At 39.2% G+C, this 16,066-nt stretch overlaps 1 protein-coding gene across 2 annotated transcripts in view; it reads right to left on the bottom strand.

The window, feature by feature from the left end:
* The window catches only part of cemip (cell migration inducing hyaluronidase 1), a 189,627-nt gene that overhangs the window by 25,426 nt on the left and 148,135 nt on the right, over positions 1-16,066 (bottom strand). For both annotated transcript variants that reach the window (XM_067444991.1, XM_067444997.1), the window contains exons 12-13: positions 4,886-5,055; positions 1,142-1,351 (exon numbers count right to left, since the gene is read on the bottom strand). In XM_067444991.1, the coding sequence (XP_067301092.1) occupies positions 1,142-1,351; positions 4,886-5,055 (380 nt within the window). The remainder of the gene's footprint in view (positions 1-1,141; positions 1,352-4,885; positions 5,056-16,066) is intronic.

The raw sequence follows: 16,066 nt of genomic DNA, 5'->3' as shown, positions 1-16,066 counted from the left end.
ATTTGATTAGTATACTCATGTCACATGAACATTAAACAATATTAGAGAACCGTGAAAATGCAAATATGCTGTTAAATTATTGAAATAGTAACATCAAATTTCAGGCGTGCTTAAAGCAAATATTTGACAAAGTTTGGGAATCCCTGAACAAATACAAGTATTAGTTCTTTATCGCAATATCAGATTCATCCATCAACCTTATCAACAGACAATAATCATTTTCTGTTTTCAATATTCTGTATCAGTCCTTTAATTTTATGGTAACGGCATTAAGGATGTTGTAGACTTCCTTCTACAGGCTTTCTTCTTTTAAAGAGGACCTATTATGCCCCTTTTCACAAGATATCATTCTCTAGTGTTACCAGAATGCGTCCCCACGGATCATGGATCATTTTTTATAGCTTGTCAAATTTAAACCTATTTGGATGTGAGCAAAAACACAGTGCTTTTGTGTGTCTCCCTTTAAATGTAAATGAGATGCTGCTCCCGGCCCGTTTTAAGAAGAGGGTGGAGCCTTTCCAGCTTGCGTTTCGTATGCTCTGGCAACAACCAAACTGGAGAATGTCATGTAACCAAAAGTGTCAGTAGCGCTGTTCAGCCTTACATGGAGAGACTCGGGAAGAGGTTACAACTTCATAGAATGCAACTGGATGACTGACTCTGAATTGTCAGTGGATAGATTTTTGTTGTGGATTTAAGTTGATTCAACTCATCGCCTAGCATGTGCCATCATGTTAATCTAAAAATCTTTCAGAAACAATTTTGTGCATATCCAGCATTGAACTGACCCTTGTTTGCGAAGCAATACGCCCTAAAAGGATTGCGCACATATAACACTTTAACAACCTTAAAAAAGTACATTTTGCATTGTCTTATACTACATGTCCTGGTATTTTTCTTACGTCACTGGCATTTTTTTCTTAACTTCTCTCTAGCATTTGTTTAGTTTATGCTTAAAATTATGTACATGTAGTTCTATAGAAATGTTGTGTGAAAACTGAGGGAACAAATTCCACTGTCTTTTTTCATAAATAAAGAGAAACAAAAGACTAAAGATACCGTTCTATGTATTTTGTAGCAGAGACTCATTATGGATGTTTTCAAGCACAGACAATTTCTGGCTTCTGTGCCTGAAACTCACCAGCAGCCCGTTGGAGCCGTGAACGGTGACACATCGAGAAAAGGAGTGATGAATGGACAGGTCTTTCACGTAAGTAGGTGGGTCATAGCCTCCCTTGTCATCCACGTCCCCGTTCATATGGAAGTGGACAGGGTAGTGACCCATTGACTGTTGCCCCATGTGCTTCAACTCTACCCCTTCCACATGCACCGCACGGAAACCACGCTCCACCTGAAGATAAAGCACAGAGACAGGAAAATGACATTGCTTTGTGCTATTTCAGGTATGATATTCATATCCTGAAAAAGATAAAAAAAATTTTTAACTGCATGTCATGTGATTTAATGTGAAAAATACTGTTAAATTGTTGAAATATCAAAAATACAATCTTAATAGTACATGACATTTTAAACAGTTTAAACATTTTAAAAAGAATGCAGTAATTAGCATTTTGTCAGAATTATGCTATATTTGTTTTTATTAGCTGTTCAGAATCGTGACCTCTGAAAAAGAAGAAAAAAAAAATCATGGTTCTCTCAATCTATCCAGAATTGTGTAGCTCTACTTTAAGCTATTTCTGACTTTAATTGACAATGATATTAATATCCAATATCCATCTTGGGTGATCCGGTCACAAGTGGTCACGGGGTCTACGCAAGTTAATATGGAAATTTTAAATCTGAAACTTGAGACTCTAGATGAAAGAATGTCAAAAGTGAGAAATGTAAATATCATCACACTTTGAGAAAAAGACTGGAGACATGCATGGCAGTATATGTGTGAATATATGCACGGGCAGGAAGTTTAAGGTGTCATCTAGATTGATTTCCTCTCTTCTCTCATTCTCACAAGTCTGGCAGAACGTTCGCTTTCAGATTTCATGGCTGCCTTTTTTGTGACCTACATCAGATCGTTTCAAGTCAAAGAACGTGAAATATGTTGCACGTCATATCTCTGCGATGCAGAAGAATCCAAGTGAAACTAAGATGATTTGACGTTTCCCAGGGGAAGGTGGCAAACTTTGGCTCCAATTAATGTCTTTCATCCTTTGGACAGGCAAATGTACGGTTTCACCCCATCCTGACATTTCTCTAAATGTTTCATAAATTAGATTAGCTGCCTGGCAAATATCATAAGAATATGACAGCATGACTTTGGAAGGCGTTTTTATGACCTCCCTTGTGGTTGAAGACCATAAACACAACCCCAAATCGCCTGGTCAGATGTTAAGTGTGTCAGTGGGTTCATTGCTCTAAACAAACAGACCGGACATGTTTTTTGAATGGGTGTGTAAATAAAGAGCATTTTTGACTGATATTTTGACCCTGACTGACCCTTTAGAACACAGATACAGCTTTAGTTTATTTGCTGGACTCATTCCAACACTATATATATATATATATATATATATATACACACACACAGTATATATACAGGCCAAAAATTTGGACACATTACTATTTGTAATGTTTTTGTAATGTTTTTGAAAGAAGTTTTTTCTGCTCATCAAGCCTGCTGATCAAAAATACAGACAATTTTCTTAATATTGTGATATATTATTACAATTTAAAATATTTGGTTTTCAATTTATTATACTTTAAATGATCATTTATTTCTGTGATACAAATCTGAATTTTCAGGATCGTTACTCAAGTCTTCATATTAGAATGATTTCTGAAGGATCATGTGACACTGAAGACTGGAGGAATGGAATGATAGAAATGGTGATATAAACCATTTATGAGACCTTGGTCACTCTACTACTCTCATTGTATGGAAAAGAGATTGTGCTAATCTTCTGGTTGGTTGCTAGTCAGTTGCAACAGCAGCATCATCAGGCTGGTTATTAGGACGTTTTAGGGTCACCTTCCTGGTGGTGGGGTTGCAAAACTGTTGCAAGGGCATTCTGACTGGTTACTAGGGTGTTGCTAGATGACTGCTTGTTGGTCGGTTGCTGTGCTGTTCTAAGTGGTTGCTAAGCAATTGCTATGGTCTTCTGGCTGGTAACTAGGACTTTGCTAGATAGTTGCTATGGGTTTCAGGTTGACTGTTGAGTTTTCTGAATGGTTGCAAAGCAATTCATGTGCATAGCATATAAAAAATATATTTTTAATTAAATTGAACTCTTTCCCCGTCCAGTCACTAGCAACATTTGTGATCATTTTTACAAAATTTCCATGGCCCCTAGAATATTTTGTTGTATTAATATTGGAACATGCAATATATTACAAGAAAGAAGAGCTTTATGCTTTCTTTTTGAATCAACACTTGAATGTGCTAAGTTTCATGAGCGAAAAGCTGAGAAAATGCTTGGAATGAAAGACTATCCCAGTATTGTAGAATATGGATCAGTAATACTTTAATTATTTTTATGTGTTTGGTATTGTGTATATGATTATGGTGTATAATTTTATAATGTATCAGGTCTGTTCAAATGCTAGCTACTTTAAGTCCATCTTAAATTTCCCTTCAAGGGACAATAAAGAAAATTTAATTTACTTCATATTTCAAAATCGTGTTTTTGTCAAAGACTACATCCAGATCGGATTCAGAACCTGAAGCTTGCACAATCCTATAGCTCGTCCTGGGTTGACATTTCATTCAGTAATGGGCAGTTTTCATTTATATGCTGTTTGATGTTGGTGATTGCGTTATTTTACATCTGCATCTGCTTATATATGATATTGCATGTTTCTGCTTCTTTTTAACCTGTGTTTTGAACTGGAGATTCGGTACATTTTCAGAAGATACTTCTGAAAATACCCCCTACTTCTACCAACAGTTAAAACATGGAAAGATGAAAAATTCAGTCAATGGCAGGGAACCCTTGTCTCACAAATTAAGGATTTTTTTTTTGTCAATGGCAGGTAACGAGTTAAGAGATCAATTCTAAAACAAGTAAGCTGTTAGCTTTAGGCTGTCTGCACTGGTTGTTACAAGGAAACTTTCGCAAATCCATCTGTTCTATGTGTTAGAAGTACATCAGAAATAAAACAAATTTGTTGAGTTGTGTCGCATCCAGTGTAGACAGCATCACTGATTATAATGGGTTCTATTTGCTTTTGTTGTGTTGCGCCATGTCGTTTGCATCTGGTGTAGCCACTGTGAAACAGGTTTAGAATGACATGAGGTTCAAGTAAATGATGGCTTAATAAACAGAATTATTTGTACATGTTTTAACATTTATCCCTTCTAAAATCATTACTGCAAGGTAGCTTTTGTCAGAAGTATTTTCCTCACAACTTGAAAGACAGGATGGCCTAGTTGTTGCATGTGGAAATTTCTTCTTGAGTGGAGAAACGGGCCAACCTTCTCCATGACAGCGAAGGTGAGGAGGGGAAAGGAACAGTCAGATCTGGGCCAATTACTAGAGAGGTCAGCTGCTTGAGTCGCCCCATCACGCACACGCACACACACACACACACACACACACACACACACACACACACACACACACACACACACACACACACACACACACACACACACACACACACACACACACACACACACACACACACACACACACACACACACACACACACACACACAGATACTGACAGGCCTTTTGCAGGAGCCAAAGCCACACAAAAAAATCCATTCTGCTTGTTTGACAGAGTGTTAATGTCTGGCAAGGGGTGTAATAACTCACTCTCTCAATTGTAACATCCATGTTGAGATGAGTTAGTAAACGGGGGCATTAAAGACAACTGTAGTTGGCACTAAATACAGAAATGCTTTGAAATGACAGGAGGGTCAGATTACCTTGAGATGTCCACCAAACGTGTCAAAGGAGAAGAACTTGCAGGCATCGTTGCCGTAACAGGTTGGCTCCATCTCGCCTCTGATCAAAATGTTGCGAGTCAGCAGTCCGACCTCTGCCCGCATGTCCACACCGTCCACCTCCTCTCCAATGTGAAGATACGCTGGTTTACCTGAAGGACACACACACACACACAAAAATACACAATATTATCTCTCTTGGTGTACAGGTCCTTTTACTTCAATTTGTTTCAGCTATGTAATCTTATAATGTTTAATGTCATTTTTATTTTTATTTTTATTTTTTTTAAATGCTTGTAATGTTTTATATTTATTAGTCTATATAGTGTGAAGCAGAATATATAATGCCTAATTTTTGTATATAACGGCATGTACTGGCCATCCAATGTACAGGCACATTCCCATATTATACAGATTTTTATTTTTTATTTCAGTACATGCAAAACTGCAAAAAGCAAATACTCCAAAAGTACAATGAAACGGTGCTACCCGAAAGAACTGTGCATCCGCCACCCATTTGTAAAACCAGAGCAGGATCAGACTCACCTGCAATTATTAACACTGTACAAATATGGTGCTTTGGCAGATTTTTTCTCCATGCAGTAGAAGTCAAGGGTATCTCAAATATATTCTGTTGTGTTTCACAGAAGAAAGTAACCACAGCAAAATATTCACTTGTTTGCTGGATTTTTCCAGGGCTGAATTTTTGCCCCAGTCTAGCCCTGTGTAATTTATAGCATTTGAAGCAGAACAACAATATTTTGTGTATATTTACCAACACAAATTTCCATAGAAAAGTATATTTCATTGCAGTTTATTATCATATTATCAATCATATTTGAACATGTATCATGGTTGCATAATTTTTTGGGACATACCATGGTCAGACCATATAAATACCAAAAGTGGATGGATGGATGGATGGATGGATGGATGGATGGATGGATGGATGGATGGATGGATGGATGGATGGATGGATGGATGGATGGATGGACAGATGGATGGATTATATAAGGAAGATTGGATGTAAAGAAGGAAGGAGAAATGGATGTAAGGATGGATGGATGATGGATGTAAGGAAGGATGGCTGTAAAGATGGATGGGTGGATGGGAGGATGGATGGATAGATGTAAGGAAGGAGGCAAGGAAGGAAGGATGGATGGATATAGATTTTATATTTTAAATTTGTACTCGTTCATCGTGTCTACCAGCAGAATTTCTCCCACCCCTAGACAGATCTGTCAATCAGTCTTGTATGTATTTCTCCTCCTTCAGAAAAAGTCAGACTCACACATAATATATGTAGTTCTCAGAGTTTCTGGACACCAAAAGTTTTATAGTAGGACTGATATACTGTAGGCATACTGAGAAAAAGAGATTAAGAAAGAAACAATACATGCAGAAATATATGAGAAAATCTGAGAGAGAAAAATAGGCCAAATGTGAACGAGCAAGGAAGACAATTCTTGAGTTATCTTTTATTTTGGGGGAAATTTCATGGCTTAAATTGCAGAAGGCGTATAGGGACAGAGAGAAAGAGAGAGATGTCATTCCACCCTCAGACATTCTTCCAGCCTGACCCAGATACTGGGCTGAAGAGGCTCCAGGACTCAGAGCTCATCTGATAATCACAAACAGGGATGCCCAGCTCTCTCACTTTCCACATCATCTTCCTACAACAGGTCCTGCGAGACTGGACCATGTTGACAAATTGCTCCTCCTAATGGATGAGATGCCTCTCAATGCTCATTTATTCATTTTTAAATTGACTACAGTCACTATACAGCTGGACCTTGAGATATCTGTCTAACAGTTTCTGTCTGGCACAGGAGCAAGACACGGAGGAAGAGACCCGGAGGAAAGAGAAATCATAAATACGATCTCTTTAATATCTCAATTGCTTCTTCTAGGCACATAGTGATCTTTGCGGAAAGCTTCTGCTTCCCAGATATTCTTGTGTAAAAGATCTCAATTTCTCCAAGAGTGCTCAGATATCAGTGTATGCAACTTATTTCATTAATATTTCTAATCAAAGTATTTCTATTCACTTAATTAAGAACAATTTCCTGAGTTATTTATATTTTAGATCTATGCATAAGGGTTGCCAACTCTTTCAGGCTCTGTCTCACACTCTCACTCTGGCCAAGTAAATTCTCACACCAAATTGGCAAACCTGCTTTAGATATGAAACAGTCTCAGCTGTAAACATTTTTAAGCTTTAATACTAAATGCATTCAATAAATATTGCACTTAATATGGCATAAGAGATTCATGTAGCGTCCCAGTTAAAGCCAAAGCAGTTGAAAGCGGTCACATGGTTCATGGAGCCCTCAATAGTTCCAAACAAACCAGCGTTGTCTATGCATTTGAAAGGCTTCATGCACAGCAGAAAACAGCTTCAATGTACACAGGTGTTTCATGATGTTTTATTAACAAAGTTCAAGAGGAACACAATCAAATGATCCAATCATCATTTCATTCTAACCAGCTGTCAGCAATCAGCAATCATCATGTCTACCCAATCAGCACAAATGAAGGACTATGCCCAGTCAACTCACCAATGTTCAATGACAGTCTGTCAGCATTCCTCCACCACCCCATCATCCTCACACTCACCTGGTTACTTTCCTAACCAGAGAAACGGGGGGAGTACTCTGGGTTCGGGCCAAATACTCAGAGCCATCTTCTCGGACAGCACACCAAATATGCATACTATTACGCATACTATTTACTATCTGATTATTTGTAAGTGTGAACGCATGAAACAGGTAAACATTAGAGCATAGTGTGCATTGATTATTACGTCGACAACATTTACAGTTACGTTTTATTCTGAGTAATGGAGAGGCAAAATTTATGTTTTTCTTGTATTTAACTCTCAGGTAGTCCTCACTATTTGGTCACACACTTACTCATTGGTGATCAAATGGGACCATACACTAGCCTAGAAATCTAGACACACCCTAGCGGCAGCAAATCTAATCTGCCCGCGAGTGTCGTCTAGCAACTCTCAATACCCTTCTGAGCTGTATTCGCCTAACTCTTGCCGGACCAATCACATCATGTATAGAGTCGGTGGGCGGGTCCATAATGACGACGGCCGAGTTGCGTTTGCGTGCTTCTAGTAAACACAGAAACTGGCGAACGGCGGCCTTTCGAATCAGCTCTGACCGCGACTCTTGAAGACTTGGAGTTAAGCTTTTCTCTGAGAAAAGAACAAAGAACGGCACTGAAGTCATTCTTAAGAAGGGAAGATGTGTTCGGAGTTTAGCCGACCGGATACGGCGAATGTTTAATCTATCAACAAGCTCTGTTTCACCTTCGTTGCTCTGGTTGGTGGTAGCGCTATCCTATCGCGTGTAGAGGATACTTCCACTTAAAATATTTTTTTATTTTATTTTTATTATTAATACTTCAATAAGTGTGTTATTTAAAGGTTTTAAATTCCGATGCAAAGAGGCAAATTAGAGTCATTTTGTGGCAGGAAAATGTATAATTTTCATTTGTAATGCCATGGTTTGGTAGGTAGGTGCCTGTATGTCTCTATCAAATATGCATATCATAACTGCTTACTTATTTGTAGGGTTTGCATTTGAATTAACATTTAGACTTTAATTTGATAGTCCACTTTAGACATTATTCTAACTTTAAGTAACTTTACAGCTACTTGTCAACTAAAGACTGATTTATACTTCTGCCGTTGGACCTACACCGTATCCTCTACGCCGCAAGTTACATGTTGCGTTTGTTTATACTTCTGCATTGTTGTCCGCATCAATATGCAATTACACATGCAGACCGCTAGTGGGCAGTGTCCACAGGCATGTTGATGGTAACCCTCAGTCTCAAGGCAAAAGCTGAAGAAGTGACTTGTTTACACTTGCGTCATTGTATGCGTTTGAGACACACCCGAAGTATCAACAGTGATGGCGGCGGATAGCGGCTTTTCTTGCACCTTGAGTTTCTTGTATGTAATACAAATGAAGCATCTCTAGTTGATTAGTAGAGTAACATAAGAGGTGATTTGGCACTGAATGCGTTTGTGAAATCATGCAGAGTGCTCATGGCTGCTGTTTTCAGGTGGCTTGTGCACTGACTGGCGCTTCAATCGATTACTGTTGCAGAGATTAATTCCGTTGAAATCACAAAACAAAATGCACCCATTGTGATGTGTCCCTGTTCTTGATATACAATCACTGATTAGCATCTTTGGTTTTAATGAGAAAATAAATAATAATCTCTCCCTCAGCCTATGACGTAGCTACGGCCTACACTTGATGCAGTAGTATAAATTGGGCTTAAAACTCATTGGTGTATTAGTAGAATGTTAGGTTAGGGTTATGTTAAAATAAGTTGAAAATGTATTTAACAAAGTTACTTACAGTTAGAAGAATGTCTGTTGGGGACCATGAAAGCAAAATGTTAGCAGATATTAAGCAGACAGTCTGCTAATACTCTAATGACATAGTTAAAATGTGTCTGAAAAGATACTTGTAGTTAGTAGAATGTCTAAAGTAGACCACTGAAATATAGTGTTACCCCAAAAACGACAAACAAAAGGAACCAAAGCAATCCGTCAAGAGCCAACAATATTTATATTATACAATGGCTTTACAATGGTTTATTAGACAATTAGATTAGGACGCCAGCTAGAGAGAGGAGAATTGGGGATGTTCATAACTTTTTTGTGGATGTTATAAAGTTATGAAAAAACCTCTTTGGGTTTCAGAAATAAAGATGGAATTTTTTTTATCCCCAACTGTTTTAACAGAGTTTATTCAGAACAAACAGCAGTCTGCAGCTGTCTAATTGTGTACCATTTTATTGGCTGCATGCTGACAAGATGAATGCAGATCTAATGCAATCACACACCTCAGTCTATCTGCTCGCTTAAAAACCACCATCAAATGAGCTGATGGCCAGCTGGCACCAAGCAGTCAGATGTGAAAAGGGTGAGAGTTCAGAACAAACAAGGGTCAACAGATTGCAACTGCTTCCCTCTTCTGTCTGCCACCAATGAGGCAAAGCTGACAGATGGGTTTCTCTCCATCACCACACACATTCCAAATTGTGTAGCCCTATATAAGCACAGCAAATATAGTGCTTTTTAAAACCACATTTTTAATCGCAATTACAACTTTTATCAGGAAAATTGGCCTGGTTGTTTGGGCATTGCTAAATGTTGATAGATTAAAATGAGGATCATCAGTTCACCTGAAACAAGAACCATTTCAAAAGAATGATTCACTGACAGTTCATCCTATGCATTTAGATACCGAATATAGTGTGAATAGATGAGATTTTCTAAATAAATAAAAAATAGGATGGAAATAAAGCGGAATCACACTCCTCATACACACACATGCACATACTTGTCCTGCACCACTGTACATCCACAATCACAGAACAAAAATACTAACAGTGCATCTGCAACGTATTCACACAGTGATATAGTTTTTCCACATTTTGTTACAGTGTTATTCCAAAATGGATTCAATTCTTTATTTTTTCCCTCAATTTCCCTACAAATAGTGCCTCATTATGACAATGTGAAAGAAGTTTGTTTGAAATCTTTGCAAATGTATTAAAAATAAAAACACCAAAAATCTCATGTAGGCCTACATAAGTGTTCAGAGCCTTTGCCATGACACTCAAAATTGAGCTCAGGTGCTCCTGTTTCTACTGATCATCCTTGAGATGTTTTTACTTCTTGATAGGAGTCCACCTGTGGTAAATTCAGTTTATTGGACCGGATTTGGAAAGGCACACACCTGTCTATATAAGGTCTCACAGTTAACTGTGCATGTCAGAATACAAACCCAGCCATATATGCCAAGGAATTGTCTGTAGAGCTCAGAGACATGGTTGTCTTGAGGCACAGATCTGGGGAAGGGTACAGAAATATGTCTGCAGCATTGAAGGTCTCAATGAGCACATTGGCCTCCATCATCCATAAATGGAAGAAGTTTGGAACCACCAGGACTCTTCCTAGAGCTGGCTATCTGGCCAGATGGAGCGATTGGGGAAGAAGGGCCTTAGTCAGGGAGGTGACCAAAAACCTGATGGTCACTCTGACAGAGCTCCAACATTTCTCTGTGGAGAGAGGAGAACCTTTCAGAAGAACAACCATCTTTGCAGCACTCCACCAATCAGGCCTGTGTAGTAAAGTGGCCAGATAGAAGCCACTCCCCAGTAAAAGGCTGCCTGGAGTTTGCCAAAAGGCACCTGAAGGACTCTCAGACCACGAGAAATAAAATTATCTGGTCTGATGAAACAAAGATTTGCCAAATGATGCCAGATGCCAAAGGTTCATCTTCCACAAGGTCAACGAAAAGCACACAGCCAAGATAACAAAGGAGTGGTTAAAGGACAACTCTGTGAATGTCCTTGAGTGGCCCAGCCAGAGCCCAGACTTAAATCCAATTGAACATCTCTGGAGAGATCTGAAAATGACTGTGCACAGACACTCCCTATCCAACCTGATGGAGCATGAGAGGTCCTGCTAACAAGAATGGGCGAAACTGCCCAAAAATAGGTGTGCCAAGCTTGAAGCATCATACTAAAAAAGACTTGAGGCTGTAATTGGTGCCAAAGGTGCTTCACCAAATATTGAGCAAAGACTGTGAATACTTATTGAGTTTTTATTTTTAATTTTTAATACATTTGCAAAGATTTCAAACAAACTTGTTTAATGTTGTCACTATGGGGTATTGCTTGTAGAATTCAAGACACAATTATAAATTTAAACCATTTTGGAATAAGGCTGTAACATAAAATGTGGAAAAAGTGAAGTTCTGTGAATACTTTCCGGATTCACTGTGTATGCTCCACCAAAACACATCAACACCTAATCCACAGTCAAGCAAAAACATTCATCACCCATCAACACCCTGCTAAATAACACATACACAGAACGATCAACACATGATGCCATATACTTATGAACCAATGTAATGATCCAATTAGGGTGGGAAAGACAGGCGGGTTTAGGAGAGTCTGACTAAATTTAACAGCATTGAACATAATCTCAAAATAATCATTGAATAACTTTGTTATTTAATGATTAATCTCAAAATAATCATTAAATAACTTTTACGTAAATCATCATTAACTCAAAAACTGGGATATTCCTTGGAACATTCTGCATAGGAAGAAACAAACAGCCAATCGCAAAGCCACAAAACAAATTACTTATATTCTAAACAAAAGCTATGCCTTTCAGTGCTAAATGGGGTATAATGAACATTTGTCTTGTTTCGTCTGCCTTTTTAAAATCTTAATCATGTGTGTAGAATAAGCTGGAAAGGGATGTATTTACTGAAAGGACTGCAGTCTGCGGTGGATATCCAACCCGGCCCACATCCAAGTGTGACATCAGAAGCCACGCCCATGTCCAAATACGTCACATTCTCATTAGCGTGATTTTCCCCCCCAAATCAGTTCAGCGGAAACTCCTCCCTGCAGCCAATTCTTAAGATTTTGTTGGATTTTTTTAAAATTAGATTTATTATCATGTCAATCACAGTACTGACTGTACACAGTGTCGCTCTTCGTCATTAACTTTGAAACAGGAAGAAGCATCAAGAAGACTTACGCATAAGTCCCTTACACATAATTCTTTTTCATTCACTTCTTATATTTCTTTTTTTATGACAGAGCACTCTGAAACTTACCCAAAAACCCTTATGCCAAAATACCCCCTCCCCCCTTTTATTCTGGAACTTATACTGAAACCCACCTAAAACCTACCCTTTCGCCTGAAACCTACTAAAAAACCCTTTCATTTTTTAAAGATATATTTTTGCCTTTATTATGACAGGACAGTAAGTTGACAGGAAGCGAAGTTGGAGTGAGAGAGAGGTGTGGCTAAGATTGGGAAAGGGACATGAGTCAGGATTCGAACTCGGGATTTTCTGAATCGCAACTACGCGTCATGCCGGCACACTTCCCATGAGGCCATCGGCGCCGACCTAAAAACCCTTTCAATTGGAAACCTACATCCAACAATTTGGGTTTCTGGGACGGAATGACGATGGAGGGTCACAAGGATATGGCGGTGGCTTCAGACTTTTATCCAAATTCTTTTTTAATTCAAAGAGACACAATAGTCTATGCATGACCTGTCGTGTCTATTCTTATCCAAAATGAGGCGATGTATCTATTATGGTGCGCTAAACACTCTCATGTAATGTATTCTTTTTATTCATACTCAAAGCCGGAGGGCGCTCCTTTCCAGAAAGTTCAAAATAGACTTAAGAAGTAATAACATATGGCGTTACAGGAAATCCCTTATATGGACAAAGGCATCCAGAGTTCGGCTGCTAACTGCAGAGCCATTAGATGGAGTGTGACGTACAGCTCCCCCTCTCTAAATGTAATCTGGGTGAAATGGGTGGAGCTAGAAAGTCCAACCACACCCTAACCCTACTCATAACCATATCCCTTCACCCGGATTGACTAGATCAAGCTCCACCCATGATGGACATAATTTTGTTCTGCAGAAAATAAACTTAAAAATTGTGACAATATATGGTTTCTGTGTGTTTTACAAGCCAAGAATTTTCATAGCAACAAAGTATATGAATAATGCAGAGAGTGCATTACTGTTGGTTACTGAAGCCCTATGGATAGTGAAAGCTGATTCCCGGTCAAAAATTCCAAAGCTCTTCAAAGCCCACGAGGTTCCTCAGGGTTCAGATCTTTGACCCCTGTTCTTCTTCATATACACATCACTGGGACCTATCAGGCAGGGCCTAGGCACGGGATTTCCCGTACCATTGCTATGCTGATGACGCACAGCTCTGCCTTTCATTTTAATCAGATAATCCCACAGTAGTTGCACGAATCTCAAGCTGTCTGGCAGACATCTCGGCATGGATGAAGGAACATCACCTGCAGCTCAACCTGGCAAAGACTAAGCTTCTCTTCTTCCCTGCCAATCCCACTCTACAGCATGATTTCCTCATCCAAATAGGTTCATCATCAATTACCCCATCAAGATCGGCCAGAAATCTTGAAGTAACTTTTGAAGATAAGCTGACCTTCAAAGACCACATTGCAAGGTCATGCAGGTTTGCACTACACAACATCAGGAAGATTAGGTTATTTCCTTACTGAGCATGCAGCCCAACTTCTCATCCAGGCCCTGGTCATTTTTCAGGCTTCATTACTGCAATGCTCTTCTGGTTGGACTTCCATCATATGCAATCAAACCTCTAGAAATGATTCAGAATGTTGCAACACATCTTGTCTCCAACGAACCTAAAAGATCCCACCACGTCGCGCGTTTCTTCATCTCTCTTCTCTGGCTATAACTTACTGCTCGCATCAAGTTCAAGGCATTAACGTTTGCTTACAGATCAACCACAGGTTCAGCACCCTCCTATTTGCACTCACTCTTACAAGTCTACATCCCCACCAGAAGCCTATGATAGGTAAATGAGAGGCGGCTGGTGGTACCATCACAGAGATGCACATAATCACTCTCCAGAACATTTTCATTCACTATTCCTTGCTGGTGGAACGAGCTCCCCGCAAACATCCAGAATGCAAAATCCCTGACAATATTCAAAAGACAGCTGAAAACTCATCTCTTCCGTGAGCACTTAAAAAAAATCTATGCTTTCTCTTTCCTTTGATCTCTTCCAATGCTAGCATATGCTACTCTGAGCAATATCTGAAACTTTGTATTTTGAGCACTTCCTGGGCTTATTTGCCTCTTCACGATGAATCACTTTCTGTATTCCTCATTTGTAAGCAGTAGCGCGGGAAGGGGCGTGCTGCGGGGGGCTACAGCCCCCATCGTTATAGCATCTAAAATGATATTGTATTTAAAACATGAAATTAAATAAAATAAATTAAAATAGACTGACATAACATACTGTGTTTGATATGGGATTAAAATAATGGTTGATCATTTTAATAATTCCTCAGGAAGTGCTTCTCAAGAAATCTTCTCAAGTAACGTATGTAAACAACAACGACGCTGACCTTGACACCGACACAAACTCTGTTCAGACATCCGCAAGGTTTGTGAGCTGGACGTTAACATGTACTCTCACCAGTCTGCAGAGGTCGGGACACATGATATTTTGCAAACGTGATTATGAATCATTATTTCTCCAAATATGCGCACATGATGAAACTAAGAGCCCTGGCAGATGCTGGATATTGTATGTAGCCTATGAACACAAATAAAAAGAATGCTTTATGAGTGATGATTAACGCGTGTCTGTGTATGATCCATGGACGTCGGAACCATTGTGTATCGTGAGGACAAGACCCACACACTTTTTAAGACCAATGATATTGGACCCACTCACTTTTATCATCACTAATGTCCGTTTACCTACCCCTAACCGAGAAAAATGTATTAGGTGTTTGACTCTTTTTTTCCCCACTTTTCTAATATTTTCTCAATTTTTATTGAAAATAAATGCCTTTCCGATCTGATATGTGATGTGAAAAGGGAGTAGAGAGAGTTCGGCAAAAGGCGGATTCGAACCTCTGATCGATTTGCGTCAAAACTTGATGTCATGCGTCTCTAACCGCTACTCTATAGTCAGGGAAAATAACTCAATCAATCATTTTGTAATAAACTGCAGTATATTTGTATCTAACGTTTCTCCAGCAAAAACAAATTCTGTTTTGCTTCCGATGCCCATGGTATGATCAAGTTTTAACAATTAATTCATTTTAAACAACAATAATCTTTTATCCAAAGCGCTTTACATTTTGCCTCACATTCACCCATTCATACACCGACGGCGATGTCAGCCATGTAAGGCGCCATCCAGCTTGTCGGGAGCAGCTGGGGTTAGGTGTCTTGCTCATGGACACTTCGACACTTGGTCAGGTGGAACCGGGGATTGAACCACCAACCTTCTGGTTTGTAGACAACCTACATGAACCACTGAGCCACTGCCGCCCCAGAGTCTGTGGTCTTTGATGGTAAAGGGTGGTTCTACTACAACACCTGTCTGGTCGCCACCGACAACATAATGACGTCACAAATTTTCCGACCCAACTTTCAGCCCCCCCGGAATGAAACGGCTTCCAGCGCGCCTGTTTGTAAGTGGCTTTGGATAAAAGCATCTGCCAAATGAATAAATGTAAATGTATAAAATCCATGATGACTTAATGCACAAGTGTGTGTAGTACATA

This window comes from Pseudorasbora parva, chromosome 1, assembly GCF_024679245.1.
Source record: "Pseudorasbora parva isolate DD20220531a chromosome 1, ASM2467924v1, whole genome shotgun sequence".
NCBI lineage: Eukaryota > Metazoa > Chordata > Actinopteri > Cypriniformes > Gobionidae > Pseudorasbora > Pseudorasbora parva.
The sequence above is the reverse complement of the archived record's forward strand: the minus strand, read 5'-3'. Positions and strand labels throughout refer to the sequence as shown.